Source organism: Agelaius phoeniceus, chromosome Z, assembly GCF_051311805.1.
Source record: "Agelaius phoeniceus isolate bAgePho1 chromosome Z, bAgePho1.hap1, whole genome shotgun sequence".
In the NCBI taxonomy this organism is placed as follows: domain Eukaryota; kingdom Metazoa; phylum Chordata; class Aves; order Passeriformes; family Icteridae; genus Agelaius; species Agelaius phoeniceus.
The window spans coordinates 65,922,203-65,942,311 of NC_135303.1; the positions used below are offsets into that span (position 1 = coordinate 65,922,203).

Consider the following 20,109-nt stretch of genomic DNA (forward strand, 5'->3'; position numbering starts at 1 on the left):
AGATGAGGAAGGAAATGTGCAAGTGTGAGAGAGGTCTGGGCAAGCGAGAGATAGTGGAAGAATAGAGAAGAATCCTAGTGGGAAGAGATGATGGAGTGGCTTTTGCTGGACTCTTTTTGTACAGCCATGGACAGAACCATGTTCCTTGTGACACAGAGACTGCATTCTAGGGGGAGGCAATGGCCACAGAACCAAGAGGGTTCAGTGTCGGTGCCCCTCGGCCCCAGGGGGTGAAAAAATATGGGGGGGGACAGGTGTCCCAAAGGAGAGACTGTGCCTTTTTGGGATCGGGACAAGGCATCCTTAAGAAGACAACCCTAGAAGCAGCTCTGGTCCATGTTCAGTGGTGAGAGCACTGGACATGAAAGGAAGAGGTCACGACAGCAGATGTACTCCGGGCAGTGCCATGAGTGACACAGAAACACACGAGGCTTCAGCTGCATTTCCAGGGGAAGCCCATGGTGCAAGAAGGACTCCTCTCCTCTTGATGAACTGAGGATTGATTGTCTGAAGGGTGGTTTTGGAACAAGAGTTGGTGATTTGGGGAATAGATGTATTGTATTGGAAATTTGGTGGGGGGAGGAGGAAATGTATTTGTAAGGTTTTCATTTTCCCTGTGTGTTCCTTTTATCTATAGTTGTAGTGTAGTTAATAAAGTTTTGTTTTCTTTTCTTCCTAAGAGAGAGCCTGCTTTGCTTATTCCTGGTCACATCTCACAGCAGAAACCAGGGAGAAGGTATCCTCATGGGGGCGCTGGCATTGTGCCAGTGTCAAACCATGACACACCTCTAAATGGCAAAAGCCAAAATGCTTCAGCTAAAGTGGATCTATATGCCTGCTCAATAGTCAGCAAGCTGTAAACAAATAAGACTCAGTGTTTCTACACTTTGTCTGCTTACCCCTTCACAGAGGCAATAACCAGGACTCTATCCCTCTACCCAACCCTCAACTTTGATGAAACTTTTGGAGACTCATCTGTCTTCAATATTTCTTTCTCTGTATCAAATTTGGGTAAAAAGATTCAAAAAGTTGCTGATGAAAAGAAGCTAGAACAAGAAAGAGCAAGGGCACAGAGGAGACAAAAATATTAGCAATGAAAAGCTAACGAATAACAAAATATTAAGCCTCATTTTCATAAGTTTCACCAAGCTATAAGTGGCAGTAAAAAAAAAAAAAAAAAACCACACCAAAGAATCACTTCAATTCTTAATTCCTCAGGGCAATAATCTTGTGTGACTTTTATGTGTCTACAGTATTAAGTAATAAAACACTAGGTGAGTCAAGAACAATTTTTCTCACTTTCCTCAACCCTCAAGGGTTGTCCTTCAAACACCATACATATGAAAATATTGGAAATCTTACCTTGAGCTAGTCTTTCAAGCCGTTTCCCATGCTCTGGAGGAATAGCATACCTAAAATTGACATAAAGAAAAGGATGAAATGCTTAAAGACATAATTACTACATAATGACTAAAAGTCATCATTCATGTATGATCAATATCTAAGTATACAGGAGTCAAAAAGATTGAAGGCTGAAAACTTGTACAGAAAAAAATATACTAACATCTAAGGAAAAAATACAGACATTGAGTTTTGGGGGTACAGAGGTTTGAGGAAAACTTAGCTTAGTTCTAGTTTAAATATTGTATTATGTAGTTCCAAAATGTTACATTCACTATTTAAAGTCACATACATTGACAATATTTAAATATTATTACATCACCACAATTTTAAAAGAAACATACACTTTTATTTTTCTTAATAAGATGAAAAAATGTAAAATAAGTCTAATTTCACAGAATCACAGAATTTCTAGATTGGAAGAGACCTTTAAGATCATAGAGTCCAACCCATGTTCTAACACCTCAACTAGATCATGGCACCAAGTGCCACATCCAGTCTTTTTTTAAACATATCAAGGGATGGTGACTCCACCACCTCCCTGGGTAAATGATTCCAGTATTTGACCACTCTTTCTGTGAAAAACTTCCTCCTTAATTCTAGCCTGTATCTCCCTTGGTGCAGTTTGATACTGTGTCCTCTTGTTCTGTCTGTTGTTGCCCGGAGAAAGAGACCGACCCCCAGCTCACCACAGTCACCCTTCAGGAAGTTGAAGAGAGTGATAAGGTCACCTCTGAGTCTCCTTTTCTCCAGGTTAAACACCCCCAGCTCCCTCAGTCGTTCTTCATACGGCTTGTGTTCCAAGCCCCTCTCCAGCCTCGTTGCTCTCCTTTGGACACACTCAAGCATCTCAACATCCCTCCTAAACTGAGGGGCCCAGAACTGGACACAGCACTCAAGGTGTGGCCTCACCAGTGCCGAGTACAGGGGAAGAATGACCTCCCTGCTCCTGCTGGCCACACTGTTCCTGACACAGGCCAGGATGCCATTGGCCTCCTTGGCCACCTGGGCACACTGCTGGCTCATGTTCAGCCGACTGTCAACCAGCACGCCCAGGTCCCTTTCCTCCTGAGCACTGTCCAGCCACAGCGTCCCCAGCCTGTAATGCTGCAGGGGGTTATTGTGGCCAAAGTGCAGGACTCGGCACTTGGACTTATTGAACTTCATCCCATTAGATTCTGCCCATCCATCCAACTGTTCCAAGTCCCTCTGCAAAGCCCTCTGTCCCTCTAACAGATCAACACATGCTCCCAGCTTAGTGTCATCTGCACATTTGCTAATGAAAGACTCTAAACCCTCATCCATGTCATCAATAAAATTTCTCCAAGTTTAATTTCTCTGAATCTCAGCATGCTTCACAAGAAACAAGGGTTCAACAGAAAAATATGAGCATTAAAAATCTCATAATCCTACAGCAAAAGCTGTGGAATAAAACTTGCCCGTGTAGAATCATTACAATTAGAGTTTTAAAACATTATAGAAATAGACTTTCTTCAATTTACAGAATTGTACATATCTTAGAAACCCACTGTTCTTACAATAATCTAATTTTTTTTTAAACTCCACATGCTGTCTGCAAAAATTCAGCAAAAAATACCAAGGAACATATTATTTTTAATGTTTACTGCAGCCAAAAAATAGAAAACTACTGAAAAGTTGTTTTATTTCTGCTTCTCTTTGTTATTAACATATTTACTGCACTTCATGGACTTACTGAATATTTTAATTAGGATTTATTATTGACTTTACCTGCTTTAATTTGTGATATAATAGGATTTTGTTTCAGTTATATGTTGCAATAACACTGGATTGAGTCTTCTCTATTAAAAAAATATGATTCAGAAAAGAAGGAAATGTATATTCAGCTGTACATTATTAAACTAAGTAAAAATGTAGCCTTTTACTACACTGTGAACACATTTCATTCATCAGCGTTGAAAAATCACTCAGAAAAACAAGCATTAAACATCCAACTACCTCAAGTTATTTGCATACACACTAAAATTCTACAGTTTTGCTCTATTACAACTGAAATACCTGCATAGAAGGAAGACCAGTGCATAAGTCAGTGCTCTGTAAGATAAACACATGCCCACTGACAACCCATTCCAAATGGTATTCAGCAAACAGACTTTCAGTTTACTATGCTCAATGTTTGCAGTTTTAATCAGAATTTTGCTGTCTCACAAAAATGCACTTTGTTTCTCTCCATTTGTACTTCCAAAGTGTTTTTCACTCCATATTACACACGGCCCAGTGTATCCATACCAATCTAAACTATATGTTTGCCATCCTTCACACTCCATCAGAGAAAAATGCTGAGTATTCACATAATATACTGTACTGTATGTCTTTAAATACACAACTCCAGAAAGCAAAACATGAACAGATAGTGTTTAAGTCTAACAAAAAACCTCAAAACTAGATACTGTACTTTGCTTTGACTCTACGTCAACTGATGTTCCTCCTAAAATGTTGCTCCTTCAAAAGAACACATTATACAATTCAATAATAATATGGATCCACATGCTTCCTTTTTTACATATAAACATGTAAATATTACAAAAATACAGAAGTCAATTAAGCTCTGCATAAGTCTTCTGGCAAGACAGTGCATGCTTAACTGGACCTACAGCTATATATTTAGCTAATCCAAAATTACAAAGAAATACAATACATTAAATGCAAATGTATGATGAAAATGTATTTTCGTCATAGTCTTCACTTGAGTTGTACGGTAACATCTGCTACTCAATCCTTTACTTCTTTACTTTCTGCTGAAATTGCTTGTTCCTCACAGCTAAGACACGGACAAAGGAATGGAGACAGACAACCCTTGGTACTATGACACATTAGGAGTCCCAAAGTCACTCTCGAGAACCGTTCAGGCTTGATTCCTAACACCATTTATTAGAAAACTGAGCTTAGCACATGTGCACCTGCCTTTCATGATGAAAGACATGAGTCTTGCTGGATTCTTGGTCTACTCTGCATTAAACAAAAAGCTCCTAAATCCAAATGACCTAGTCAGAGAAATAAAAATTATTCATCCTTAATCTCAACAGCTAGCTTATATGAGAACTTGAACAGTTAAAAACTCATAGAAAAATATCTTAATCTTGTGTTCATCTTTCTTTTACCCACATTACTAAATAGCCATTAACATTTGCTCGACTTCTCATATAATAAGGTTAAGTCCAGCGACCTCCAAAGCAAATGCAATGGTAAATCACTAAGAGGCAAAAAGAGTGTTTCTTGGATAACAAGCAAATAAACAGACAAAAAGTTAAGAAAAGACAAAAGGGGAAATGATGATGCTAAGTATTGGAATGTTAGGGGATTCAAGATAGATTATGAACTTTGGACCTGGTTAACATAAGAGGTTTGATAACACGATGCCTTGGCAAAAGAAAACTGGAACTTCGAAAATTAGACCTGGATTGCAAGACGATTAAATCAAACGGGTTTACCGGAAAAAGAAAATCCCATTAAACTCTGCAAGCAAGAGATGTTGTTAAATGCATAATTTTGTGTATGTGATTTCAACCTTACCATTGTAGTACACATTACTAGTCTCCCTGAAATAGTATACAAGCATTTGTATCCCACAATAAAATCAGATTCGGATCACCAAGTCAGCCTCCCCGTCTCTTTCTATTGCCGACAGCTAAGTAGATTTTCATTTTATTAGTTCACAAAGGCATACCTGGTAAAGCATAAAGAGTCACCATTCATTGATACTCATACTACAAGGACAGAAAAAATATAGTACATATATTTACCAAGTATTGTTTATAAATATCTTCTGAAATATGTCTTAGTTCAGCAGATCAAGAGTACTGGCAACAAGATTAACTACAAATAAGTAATAAGTACTGAATTTATGTCATTAACTTGTAATTAATTTTTATATATATGTTTTCAAGATTAATGCTTCTTCTCAGTCGCATCAAAACCAACAAATTGTTGCTTTACTGTGCAAAAACTGCTTAGCCAACCTAGATGATTATCAGACAAGCAGCCTTTTCTATCCACCTAATCAATCATTCTCATGTCAGTGACCAGAAACAGAATGTGAAACAATTTGAGTTCCATTCTTCCAAAGTCAGGTGTATGCAGATAATGGTTAATAGCATAAATTTAAAGCAAATTTAGTGTGATGCTTAATACTTAACCAAACTATGCTTAATATTTAACCAAGCTACTTCTCTAAATCCCATGTTATAGATTGACAAGGTAAAAACAGCTGATGATTTTTCCTGCAGATTGATATTTTTAAAATTCAAAAGCTGCAAACCCATAAAATGTTGTTATAAGTAAACATCATCAGTTTTTTTCAAAATGAACTATATTCATTGGTTTTATAATTGGCAACAGACAACTTGCGAACATTCACAGTACATGAAAATAATGCTATCTAACTCCAGGCACTGAGCTCAGAATCCCTTTTATAAGCTACTGATTTACTTTATTATCTGTTTAGGTGGTTCATCTTTATTATACATAAACCTGATACATAACTTTTTAAATTATGAACAGATTTAAATTTCATAAACTTAATTTAGGAAGTTAATACTTTTTTTTGTTTTGAGATGGGAAATGCAAAAGTCTGTTGCCACCTAAAAATGCTCCTATTTAATCTAAATATTTTAAGAAACAAAATCCTCTTCCACAAGGGAAAAACAAAACAAATAAACAAATAAAACTTCTCCTTTTCTTCTAATCCCTGACCAAAGTTCTTCCACTTTGTGAAGAACAATGAAGCTAGCAAATGATTGCTCTGTTTCAAGCACGATAGTTCATCTGGATCTGCTGACAAACCGCTGTATTATTTGATTACAGATAACTTTTCACAACCAGAATCTCTATTTGATTACAGTCATCTCTGTGACTCACAGTATTTCTAATTTTTATAAGAGTTTTCAGCAAGAAGTCTAACTAATGCTAATGGAAGCTTTATACTTTAGCCCCATTTCTGCCATACAGGCTTGACTTCCCTGTAGTTTTCTGTGTTTATTTTGTTTTCTAGACATAGAACATAACTAGGAAACATGTCCGTACCATCAGTGGGATGCACAACTCCTGCAAAGGTACAAAGACTTTCCCACTTATGCTGAACTTTGCATCACCTGGCCAGATTTTGACTAGTTTTTGTCAGCTGCTGATCACACTGAAAGTTCTATTAATCCTTCCTCAGAAGGCCCTGTAAGGACCCAGCTGAGCCTTTCTAAATCCATTTACCTTATCACCATATTTCTTCTTAAATCATACAATGTTAGCATCAGTCTGAGTATGCTTTTCCTTCTTCCCCTTTTTTGTCTATAATTTTGTCTAAAACTAGTATCAGAATGCCATCCATTTTTATCCCATCATACTCATAACCCCATTACTATTTCCCCTGCTATTGCGATTCAAAATCTGAAAGCCTTCACACAAAATGTTTCAAAGACATCCACAACCCCTGCTGTGTAACTCTGTATCCCTCCTGATTTTTCCATCTCATTAAGCAGGATGAAAAGGTATTGATACACATTCTATACTGGCAAATCCATAAAAAAATATTCTAGTCACAGCAATCAAGAGGTAACTGTAAGGTTGCTAAAAGTATAAATTTTATGCAACCTAGAGATCAGATTCCTTCCCATCCTATATCCACTGAAATCACAAATAGAGCTCCTGAACCTAAATCCCTGATTTAGTTTGACTGTCACAATAGATTTATTTCCTCTTACAACCTAAATAAACTGTCAGGTTCAGTCTCACTCTTCTAATCCATCTAAATTTGGCTGTCTAAGCATTCTCTCTTTAACAATCTGGTCTCTTTTTCTTGATATAGTCACGAAGATGGAACTATCTCATCTTTCTGTAGCATTTATTCCTATTTACTTTATGACTGACCAACCCTGCAAGGCATTTTGTGATTTATGAAAGACATTACCAAACAGGAGAGTTTTTTTAACATAATGTATTGTCTCTTGTCATTTTTAGTCTTCAGAAAAGCTAGGAAGCAAAAACCAGATGGAATGTCACAGAAAACATACAAATTGATACGTAAATTATTGTTTGTATCACACTGCAAGTTTTAACTGTGCCCCTCTCAAGGGAAAGTAAAAACCTAGTCCTTCGTGCAGAAGAGAATTCAGGCCTTCACCATCAGACATAAAAGGTGAACGAACTGAGTACAATACTTTAAAATATTAGTTTCTAAAGTAAAACAATTTATTCTCTATACATATTTTGTTCTTTAAAATAAAACAGGAAAAAACTGCCCTATTATTATTATATTTTAAATACCCACAGTGCCATGAAAATAATTACCTTCTGTCTGATTAAGAAAATCTTCCTTATATTCATTATTATTCTTCTTCAAGAAGATTTATATAATCTCAACACTTAAAAAAAATTCAACAGACTGTTTTTCGCAAGTCAGGAAACCAGAACAAAGAGTAAGCCTTGCTTTCAGATACTTAATAAACCCAGAATTATTTTCAAAAAATGGGAATGTATTACTCAGATTTTTTATTTATAAACTTATAATGTAAATTGAAGCATTATCCATATTTTACCCAAGGATATAGTACATATATTAATAGTATAATATTTCTTCTAGTAACAAAAATCTGATCTCTGCTAAGCATTAATTTTCAAGAGCACTTTAATAACTTAACATGACAAAATTCTTACAAGTATTACACAAAACAAAAATAAATTATCTTAAGACCTATACTCCTGAAACAATAATTACAATAGAAAAAAAATTTAACAACAAATGCCAGAGTGAAGGAATTTTTAGTATTAGTAAGAGGTTTATAAATCCCATTACAAAAAACACCAATATCAAGAGATAACTGAATTAATAAGTCACACTACCAATCACACCAATGGTTTGTCTTGCTAATAATAGAACTTTTTCTAATAATAACTTTTTCTGAGAAACTGAGATATAAAATGAGGTAGCATTTTCAGGGTACCTTTCCCCTCAGAATGCAAAGAGAAAACTGCAGTAAAAATTCTTGCCTAATAGCAAGTAAATTTAAATCTCTTTCCAGTAACTATTTCCCCGCCATACTCAAATCTCTTCTGACCTTAAATTATTCTATTTCAGGGCTTTTAGGTTCCTTCTTCTCTTTTAAGATATTTCTTCTCTAGTAAGTTAAGAAAAATCTATAAAATTAATGTATGTATTATGTTACACATATTATGTGCTACATAAATATATACATAAACATCTAAACAGCTGTAATCCTTATTTTGTAAGTTATCGGACACAACTTCCTCCCATGTTTCATATGAGGCAGTCAATGAAGGAGTTGGTATACATAACATAGAACTACAGCCTTCTCTCTGTAACACTTGAAGTAAAAGTGTGAATGATAAGATGCAATGCAAGTTTGCCTATGCCTAAACACTGCAGAAAGCTTCAAATTCTATAAAGACTGCTACAGCAGATAGACTCAGCTGCTAGCCACAAGTTCTAATTGTGACTCTCAGATGGAAATGGCGGTCCTTTCACAATTCAGAGAAAATACATCGCATGTTAGCTCTCTGAAAGACCAGTGCATCTGTCTTGAAGAACCACATGGACAACCAGTAAAATCAAAAAATATGTATTACTACTATGTATGTCAAGTTATATTGCTCCACTAAGGATCATCAAATCAGTTGAATTAAAGAGCAGAAAATATCTTCCATAAGTATCATAAGATTCAGCTCCTACCCCACTTTCTAGAAAAAAATACTATACTAATATCACAATAACACAACACATTTTACTGATAAATGAACTTTGCATGAATTATTACAGCATTCCTCCAGTAACAGAGACATATGTAACATGTGTAAATAAATCTTTAGCTGGTTTTTGTTCAACTTTTTTATAATGCTGCATTTCTTAAAAATATGGGCCAATGTGGTACAGAAAATGAATTTGTATCCACCACTATTTCTTCAAAATATGAAGAGACGGTGTTTAATGATTTTGTTCATTACAAGCATAAAAAGTATTGGTAAACTAGAAAAGCATTTATCCTGTTACCGACTCATACTTCCTTCAAAAATAATTAAAGAAGCTTTCCTAACTTCTTCCCATTGTATCTAAGGAATTGAGAGTTTAAGTTCTCTACTGATTGGAATTTCACAATATGCAGTGAGTTCTTCTTCAAACAGCACTTCTTAAATTCCTAAGAAGCAGAACACAATTTTATGGAATCATCATATTATTTACAATTGTCTTATCATCTTGGAACATTCTGGAATTGCCTATCTTTACATCCACTTTTTTAAAGATATTGATGATATGGTTAACAAGACTTTCTGTATGTTTAATTCAAAGAAGCAACCTCACATACCTAAGTATAAAATTTATCCATTTCAGACATTGACCAGTTTTACTACACAATAGGTGGTATTCCCTGTCTCTGCCTTAACTCAAGCGATCCATTACATAAGCAAAGCAGGTAAACATAAGGCAATGATCTAAGAGTGAGCATCTGACCAATTTATCACACTCACAGAATAAATACATTATAGTATTTGAATTTTGTATGGGTATAAAAAAAAAAAAAGTGATGTTTTATGGAATTACAAGCTATATATTTTCTGTCCATGTTCAGATGACTAGAAATTCCAAGAATTGAACTATGCACAACTTATCTTTTGCATATATTTCTAATCATTCTACACTCTCTTCACAGGTATTCTAAAAACAAAAAAAGATTTTACGAACAAAAGGAATTTATTTGTCTTATATACTTGGGATGCATGTATATCACAGTGTATTAAACCAAACTGCCTGTTAAAGCTGTTCAACCAAATATCTAAGATTACAGAGAAAGGACAGTAGAAGTTTCACATACAGGAAGTACCTTTAGCTCTGAATCTTATCTCCTACTGGTCCAGCTGAGTTAACTCTACAGAATATGACTCTGATTCAAAACAGCAATTAAATACATGTTAAATACAAAGTATGGTAGGTAGCCCCAAAAGGCAACAGAAGCAAAAACTGATTTCAAAGAGCTCTTTCAGAAGTTCCTCAAATACACTTGGGGTTCCCAAAATATTAAACTTCTCATATTGTATCATTCAAATATTTTTCTGTTGAACTCAAGTAAGTCTTATGTACTCATCTGTTTTTCCCTTTAAAATAAAAGAATATATCAGTGTGATTTCACAGCATTATGAGTTTAAAAAACCCCTCACTGAATTACTATCTTAGCTTTTTAGTAAAGCTTGCCACTGTGAATCAATCATAACCCATCTGTTTGGTTTAGTCAGCTGACATAAACAGAAGTCATCTTAAAAAAAAAAAAAAGACAAAAACTTGCCATGACTTTGGCTCCCCGAAATGGAGATAATTAATACTGTAGAGATCCATGTCTTCAGTGTGCCATGCAAATGTTGTTTTCCACATGCCAAAATAAAGATATGGTGTATTTACACCCTCAATAGAAATTCCACACTCTTCTCCTACAACATCCAATATTGTATTAAGATGGGCAATATTCCATTCCTCAATACCCTGAAAAAGATACATAATAAAAGTATTACTAAACTTATAAAGCAATGCAATTTTATATAACAGTCCCAGTCAAAAGATATACACTTGATGTAGCCTTTCAAAAGATTGTAAGCATTTTAGAAGACCGCTGAAATTACTTGAAAAATTCTCTTGACCTTAATCAGTATTAGATCAGGTTATGAGTCTGAGATGTTCAGAGCAGAGAGAGAATATAAAAAGTCCCTATCTGGTTCACAATTTTAAATCAAATCTAACATGGATTGAAACACCATACTACATACAAAAAGGTACATAAAAAATAGAAGTAATAGCTGCAGACAAAACCTTCAATGAGTTGATAGCTGGAAGTCATTAAGTTTTACAGGACCTATCTATGCTTTTTTGTTACTTACAAAGTAATACCAGATAGTATGAAAAAATCATTTAAAAAATAATTTTACATGCATAAATTTACCATTTCTCTGGAAAGTATAAAAAGCAAAATGATCACTTTACTTCAGATGTATTTCTAATCATAATGACATACTGCATAAGAAATATACAACAGAAGAAATCTATTGATTTCAGGGGATTTAAGCTGTTTCCCTATGTTATTCCCCATAAAATTCATATATTAAAAGTCATTAATAAAGCAATACATGTAGCTTTTGTTGCACTTCAGATTCAACTGCAAACTGCAATTCTAATTTCAGGTAATACAGCATGTAAGAGACAGTATAAGCAAGATCAAAGCTACAAAATTGAAGAGAAAAAATTAGACTTCATTATAACAGCAATTATTAGCACCTCCAGGGAAGACATTAGCTGGTGCTCAAGCACTCAGAAAACCAAGAAATATAATCAAAACTATTAAAAACTCAATTCAGACAAGTTTTATTGGGAAGACAGCCTCTAAGGACACTCTTAAGCATGAGCTGCTCTGCTCAGTCACTGAATCTACAGTTCTGGTAATCTTACTGGGGTACGAACCGATGGCAGACTGCAGTCCTGATGCAGCTGATTAAGATGATGATATTTAATAACTGGACAGCTGGAATAGTAACAATACAGGTTAAAGCAAGAAGTCAGGAAAATTTAATATTCTCAGTTTTGATCTGGTTTCTGAGATTTTTATGTCAAGCATGTTATTTATGAAGCAGCTAGAATTGACAGACAAGAAGGTAAACTCTGTATGAATTTTTGACTTCTCACTGAACAAGCACTTCTAACCGCCTGCTTTGGCTATTTCATTTATTGAGAAATAGTAGGTTACTTGGAATTTTAAAAATGAGGACAATGTTTATAGAATTATTTAATTTCAAACAGTATTTTTTCTTCTTTTAAAATGGAAGCCTTGGGCTTGATGCATTTGTGAAACAAAAAGGCATTTGAAATTTAAAAAGTAAAAAAAATAAAATTTATATCCTAATAAAAGAAAAAACACCAATCTGAATTCAAAAGAGTAGACGCTTGTAAAATCTGCACCTTTCAAATATAAAAACTGGCAGCAGCAAGTTAAAACAGCTGTAAAATAAAAAAATTGAAGTAATAATTTTTAATAAGTCCTCAAATTAATTTTAAAATTTATTTTTTTAAATCAGAGGAAATTTCACTCTGTTTACAATTTTGCAGTTCATTTGGGGGAACAAATTAATACAGCAAAGAGCAATAATTTAACCACAGATACATATAGTGGATTAGAAGAAAACAAGAAATGCTTGGAAAAATCAACTGTTAACCTAGGTAGCTACTCTGACAGTGGCCAAACAGAGTAAGTACTGTAGCAATTTGCACTTGAAAGTTTCTTCAGACAGAAGATGTGTTATCTTTCTATTTAACAGTATTCCATGGGCTTTTTTACCCATTATTCGTCCCATCACAACATTTCACCCATGTAAGTTTCTAGTAACCCTAACACCTTGAAATCTTACTCTTCTACTAAGAATTAAGTAATAGCTAAGAGAATTTCTTTTTTTTAACAATACATCTCATCCTTGCACACTATGTCAAATCATATCACAACTAGTCACAAGCAACCTGCTGGTGATCTGCCCTCAAACAAAAGCAATTCCTATCATGGAGATCAATCCTAGAACAAATAACTTGCTTCAAATACCGAACAAACAGTAACAACTTCTACACTCAAGACAGATGAGCTACTTCTTTTTCCTAAAGACTATTTTGGACAAGTACTCTTAGCCCAAAAGGAAATGTTCACTAAACTGGCCAAAACACTAAAATCACACTGATTAATTTCAATTCCTCCTACGTTCTTAGACTTAAAACAATAAATCAGTTTCATATTTATGCCCAGACTGTTACAAGTAATTATTACAAATTTTTATTAAAGATGTTACTTTACCTCAGAAATATTTTTTTAATATTCAAAAACATGAAGTAAAATGCTTATATGATTTTAACACAAAATATTGATTCTTATTTTTACAGTAGTTGTATAACCAGTATGCACACTAAAAAGATCCCAGCTGTAAAGTGTATTTTAATATGTCAATACATAGCCATACTTCTCAAATTTTAAGTATATTTTTGCAGGTTATGCTATATTTAATAACAATTGTTAGAACAGCAGTACATATATTATTTGACCATGACATATATCTGGTAGTTTCTTGAAAATACATTTAGACATTGTAATCTATTCAATGTCATGAAAATACAAAATATTTATTCTCCTCAAAATATCACAGTACTACCAGAATATTATAATAATTTCAAAGGAATATATCAAGATACTATTTCTAACTTATCCACATTTCTGATGGTAAATTCTTTAAAGAATACCTGTCATCAGTGACAACTGTACCACACAATCAAATACCTAGAAAAATTTCACTTTTTAGCAGTTTTCCTTCTATAAGATATCAAACAGGCTTGAAACACCTTACCAATTACAATCATTGCTACACACATTACACTTACCTTTTACTTCCTTAGAGAAATACTATAAGGTACATAGTATTTATATAGAAGACTACTATTCCAATGTTCATTCATTTTGAAGGTGATTCAAACGTACTGTAAATTACTATAAAGAGTTTTTATTACTCTTTAACAGCCTTTGCATCTGCTTTTAATGCAATGTGGAGAAAAAGTGGGACACTTGACAAGCATTTCTCATCTGAACGCCTGCACACTTTGGAAGGAGTTGACCCATTGTTTCCCCAAAAACACAGAAAATAATGTTTATCTCAGCACATTGGTAGAAAGTGAAATTCACAGTTCAAAGGTCTAACCCCTTTGCAAATAAGAATAAAAAAAGCTTCAAGTGCAACAATGTTTTATTAATTTTTAAGTACTTATAAAAGTTATGTTAGTCTTTTCCCTTTACTTAAACCAGTCAACACTATCATGAACATGATTTCTGTATGCATACATTATTACACACAATCCTTTTTCAGTGTTTTCCTTTGATTATCTCACAGCTTCATCTCAATATTAATCTGGTGAACAAGATCTCAGTTGCACAACTAAGACTGAAGAGCACTTATGGCTGATTGTAACAACCCCCAAACTAAAGAGGTGTAAAAAAACCTAATTAAGAGACAGAGTGAAAAGGAACAAAACAAACATTAGAGAAAAATTTGTGCTTGGTAACCCACTCCTCTCTCCACATAACCATTCACTCACATCAATGAATACAATAAAGCTACTGCCAGGCTTTTACTGTGCCTTGGAAGTCATTAAAAAAGAGGAAGAAAAATGCTACAAACAAAATCTCTACACCATAAACACACAGATTGGGAAATACAAACAATCTCCCTCATTAGATTGTTTTTACTTCTCATCATTTCTAAGGATATAGTCATTGCTTTTTAAGCCCCCTTTTGAAGGGTGGGCAAGTAGTTTCTTTGGAAATCACACTAGAACCTAAATTACTGCTCACATTGATCTCAATGATGAGTAGATCACAGAAAAGAACATAATAAATAGAAGGAATATAATAATTTAAGTTGGAAGACATTTAATATCATCCAAAAGCACCATAACTTGGCTCTGCCAAGGCTAAACCATGTTCCCAAGCGCCATACCTACACGTCTTTTAAATATGCTCAGGGATGGTGACAAAGGTACTTCCCTGGGCAAGCCTGCCCCAGTGACTGGTACTATTTTCTCTCCATGGAAAAGCTTTCCCTAAAATCCAAAGTACATCTCCCCACTGACACAACTTGAGGCAGTTTAATCATGTTGCTTGCTACCTAGGAGAAAAAGCCAACCCCCATCTGGCTACAACCTTCTTTCAAGCAGCTGTAGAGAGTGATAAGGTCCCTCCCTCCCCCAGCCTCCTTTCCTCTACGCTAAAGAACCCCAGCTCCCTCAGCTGCTCCTTATAGGACTTTAACTCCAGACCTTTCACCAGCTCCATGGCCCTTCTCTGGACATGCTCCAGCACCTCAACATCCTTCCCAAATTTTGAGGCCCAGAACTGGACATAGCATTCAAGGTGTGGCCTCACCAGTGCTGAGTACAGGGGGACAATCCCTGCCCTGCTCCTGCTGGCCACACCATTGCTAGCACAGGCCAGGATGCCATTGGCCTTCTTGGCCACCTGGGCACTGCTGGCTCATGTTCAGCTGCTGTCACCAGCACCCCCAGGGCCTTTTCCTGTGGCAGCTTTGCAGCCACTCTGCCCCAGCCTGTGGCACTGCCTGGGCTTGCTGTGACCCAAGGGCAGGAGCCAGCACTGGGCCTTGTTGAGCCTCACGCAGATGTCCTTAACCCACAGATCCACCCCTCCCCCTGCAGAGCCTTCCTGCCCTCCAACAGAGCTAAATCCCACCCAATTTGGCATCCTCTGGAAATTGACTGAGGGTGCACTCATACATATGATACCCCCACCTTATACATGGGACAAGGTAGGAATTAGGAATTGTCCTGTTAGGAGAAATAAAACTAAGAGGAGAAAAATGAAATTAAAGTGTGTCTTTCAGACAGCAGCTGAGGAGAGTGGTGAGAGAGACACAAAACAGTATTTATACATGCTTCTTCCAAACATGGTTTTTCTCTGCAGAACAGCAGATGCCATTGTCAGCACTGAAGTCATACATGTTTTATGACTCATTATAAACTTCAAATCGGCCACTTTTCTTTGGAACTACTTTTGAAACCAAGATTTCCACCCCTCCACTGTAGCTAGATAAGTCCACATAGGGATCATGTCTTTTCTAGAGTTACCTACACAGACACTCTCCTACAAAATACTGCTATTAAATGTAACAGCAATTAGAATGTAAATAACAGAATAGTATTTGCTGCAAACCTTCAACCTTCTGAAATTATAGAATTTATTTTCTATAAAGCTCTATAGAGTGCAAAGAACACTTGTTTTCACAGATTATTTCCTTATTCGTAAAGACTTAATCTGAGTACAAAGCCATCAAATAATAATTCAGATATTTTAAACAGATTCTGGAATAATCCAATACTACAAGGATAAAACGGAACCATTGATGGCAGCTGTTAAAACTCCAAAGCATGTACTTACAGCTTTGTTTCTTTATTTCTTTGTTTTCACTTGGATTTGGGTTTTTGGGGTATTTTTTTGGCTTTTTTGGTGGGGTCTTTTTCTGTTTCATATAACACAGCCTTTAGAAAATTTTTCCCCATCTTCCAAATCCCTCAGAACTTATCCTGTGGTCTAAAAAAGCAAAGACTACAAAAGCTATCATTTCTCTGGCACAATGCCAACAAGGTGCTGGTTTTCACAAACTACAGTAATACTTCTTAAATTATCTAAATAGTAAAATCAAGGTTCCATCATGCTTCAGATACGTCTCAATAAAAAACTGATTGTCACTAAGTGGAAAAGAAAATGTAATCTGTAAACTGTTAAACTGATTTACAGAGCACAGCAGTATTTCTCACTAGTTTTGATGGCCCACATACACGTATGTGTCACATTTTCCTTAGGTTCCTAGTAGATTTTACCTGGAAGTCTGCCAGATATTTACCTTAAGTGTAACATCTGTAACACACTATTTTCTACAATATGTATTTCATAAAAAGTAAGCATTTGTTTTATTTCTTGCAAATAAGCTGCCATGACAAACTAATCCCACCATACGCTTTCTCCTGAATGCTGCCCAAAAGGTCAATGAGTTGTGTTCATCTCCTTTTCCCAAATAATCACAATCCTGAAGGAAATTGAATGAAGACATGAGAACAATCTCCAATGTCAAACAAAATAGAAAAGATCCTTCTTAAGACTATCTTCAAGCACTACGACATGAAAAATATTAGTTGTGCAAGTACACCATCTGCTGGCCAAAAACTAACTGCAGCAAAATTATTCTGAGAGACAACATATTGATCAGCAGCACCATAACTTTCTCACCAACACTTTGGTACCAGAGTATATTCCTTCTTGTCCTCTATACACGAAGTGGGTTGTACACCAACACCTGGCTGTCACATTAAGTGCTCAATCTGTCACATTCCTTAATGTCAACTCCTTTCACTAATATTTCTCCTTTGTTATTTATTTTTAAGTGTTACCCATTTTATTATAGGCATCAAGGTTTCTTTATTTTAACTTTTATTGCTTTCTTCCCCAGTCACTGCAACCTTTAGTGCTTTGTTTCCTTCTCCTATGCACTTAACATCTGAGTTAGGATCCCTGAATGCTGCTTTTCTCACTTTCCTCTTTGCTTTTATTTGACCTCCCTTCCTCGTCTTTCCAAGAGTGTAATTCTGTAAGAAGGAGATCTCTGACCTTCTCTTTGACCAATCAGCACTTTCACATTGGGTATTATTGCATTCAATCTCTTTTCTTTGGAAATGTTGCTCATGCAAGAGTAAACTAAGATACTCAAGACAAAAAAAAAAAACCACAATCCAAAAAAAGCATACCTTTGTAAAAAGTTACACCATAAGGCATTATCTGCCAACAAAAAAGACACAAAGATCAGAGAAGAAAAAGGGAAAGCTTCTATTTCTTGAAGCACTTTTTCTGTGTCTTGTGTTGATCTTCACAAAGGAACAGCCACCTGGAATGTCTCTCCACAGAAACATTCCGAATTACTATCTTCAATTATTTTCTAAACAATTTCTTGAAGCAGCTATGTGGACACACAAGGGAATTTGAACTTGCTTTCTCTAAACAACATACCATTGGACATTCTTAGCTGTCTTTCAAAGATCACATAACTCAGTGCAAGAACTGAACTGCATTCAGCCATATTGGCTGACTGTATTTATCTCTGGACAGTCTTCAATTTGTCTTCTGTGAAGAACTGTGGAACACCAGGAGAGCCCCAGACCATCTGCCACAGCAAAATCATACTTTTTTTTCCTAATGATTGGAAAAGGCAGTTACATAGAACATGAAATAACCCAAGAACTTCACATATGGTACTTTCTTTTCATGTATGTTTGTCCTATATTTTTTAAATCCTCAAATATTTTCTGAAATGCTAATATATCTTCTCTCAGTCTCATTTCTTAAATAATGCTTTAGAAATCTAGTTCCTGTTTTACTTACATAGCCTAATTGATATCAATGGATATCTGTTATTCTTTGGATAATGAGATCTGTTTTAAAAGTCCTTTCATCATCCATGGAGATCTTGGCAAGTTACCAGCAAAATTAATTTCTAATTGAGAGGTAAACAATATGAGTAAGTACATTTCCAGGAAACTGCAGACATTCCAAGCATGAAGTACAGCTACCAATTCTCCTCAGTAAAGAGATATAAAAGTATCCATCTTTTAATTTTAAAATAAAACTTAGTTAAAATATCTCTAAGTGTCCACAGATACACACAGGAAACATACATACTAGAACGTTAATAAACAAATAAGTAGGAAGATATCTCAAAGTTCTGGAGAGTTTGAAGTGAAGAAAGGGAAGAGTCATGATCAGGAAGAGCAGCAATATTCTACTGTCTAAGGACAGAACGGTCTGACTCTTGCAGATGTAGAGTTAATTTCAACCTTGGTTGGAGACTTTAAGGAGTAACACAAAGATTTCAAAAGACAGATTCTCAGTCACAAAGCAAGAGTGTATCCTCTAAGTAGAGTACCCTTTGAAAGAGGGCTGGAAGGGATAAACTTCATAAAAAACTATGCATACTTCATCATAAATGCTCCCATTGATATCTGCTCCATAAATTGGTGCCACAAAAGTCAAGTTCTTCCAGTATTTACGCTCCAGATCTTCATAGTCTACATATCTTGGAGTGCGGTATCTGCAGAGAAAGAGTTAGGCAAAGGTTCATCACCATCTTTCAACAACTGCCTCTACAATGGACTACGCTTCTATGGCGTGGACAATAGACTATGCTATGAACCTTCTAGATGAAGTCACTTTATTTCAAATTCTCTGAAACGGAAGAATTACCAGATGTCCTGAATTCTTAGTTTCATGGTTAACCATATGATGGAAACCTCCTACCTGATAGCTACAGTAACTAAACTCATCCACCAACCCACACAATATTTGCTTCAGTCTCCAGCAGCAAATCAGCCCATTTACCAACCATCCTTAGCCTGAGCGCCTCCCTTTTATTTCTCTTCTGTAAAAAAAGACACATATGGAAAACACAACAAGTGTTTATTTTTTTCCTACCTCACTACCAGCTCTGCAAAGACTCAGATATAGGTCCTGTACAATCTTGTCTCAGAACAATGTAAACTAACTCAGCCATGCAGCCATCACAGGCAAAACCAATACTTTCTTGTCTTCTTCCCACCCCAGAAAACCCTTTCAAGAAAAGCTGTGTTTCAAACAGCTGATCCCAAAGAAATTCTACAACACAGAGAAAATAAGTATTTAGGAGAACTTTTCTTTTTTATTCATTTATAACAGCACAAGATAAGTAACACACGCTTACATGCTTAAATATCCCTAAGTAAATACTTTTGAAAGGTTACTCATGTAGCCTTTCAAAATCTTGTGGGAACAAGAAAAACACACTACCATGGAAACATCTATCAACAGCTGTGCCTCAGGATCCTTTGTCAGACCTCTGTACTTCCATATGTAAGTCTTCAGAAAAGAAAACATACTCCCCTATTATTGCAACTCTAAAAACTACAGTTTCATTGTAGAATTGCCAGTATGCTACACCTGAACAACTGGAAAGAAAACCCAAACATACAACACTGAGACCAAGTACATTTACATCATGTAATAACTCTGAACAGAGACAAAAAAAAAAAGAAAAAAACAAAGCTAAACACATCTTAACCAAAGC

The 20,109-nt window shown here is 35.4% G+C and overlaps 1 protein-coding gene across 6 annotated transcripts in view; it reads right to left on the reverse strand.

Moving 5' to 3' along the window:
• Positions 1-20,109, reverse strand: part of KDM4C (lysine demethylase 4C) — a 249,695-nt gene that overhangs the window by 208,225 nt on the left and 21,361 nt on the right. For 4 of the 6 annotated variants that reach the window (XM_077171257.1, XM_077171258.1, XM_077171260.1 and 1 more), the window contains exons 4-6: positions 18,987-19,101; positions 10,725-10,918; positions 1,363-1,412 (exon numbers count right to left, since the gene is read on the reverse strand). In XM_077171257.1, coding sequence (XP_077027372.1) covers positions 1,363-1,412; positions 10,725-10,918; positions 18,987-19,101 — 359 coding nt within the window. Of the gene's footprint in view, positions 1-1,362; positions 1,413-10,724; positions 10,919-11,918; positions 11,949-18,986; positions 19,102-20,109 lie in introns of those variants that run through there. The other 2 variants (XM_077171259.1, XM_077171262.1) reach the window with 2 other exon arrangements.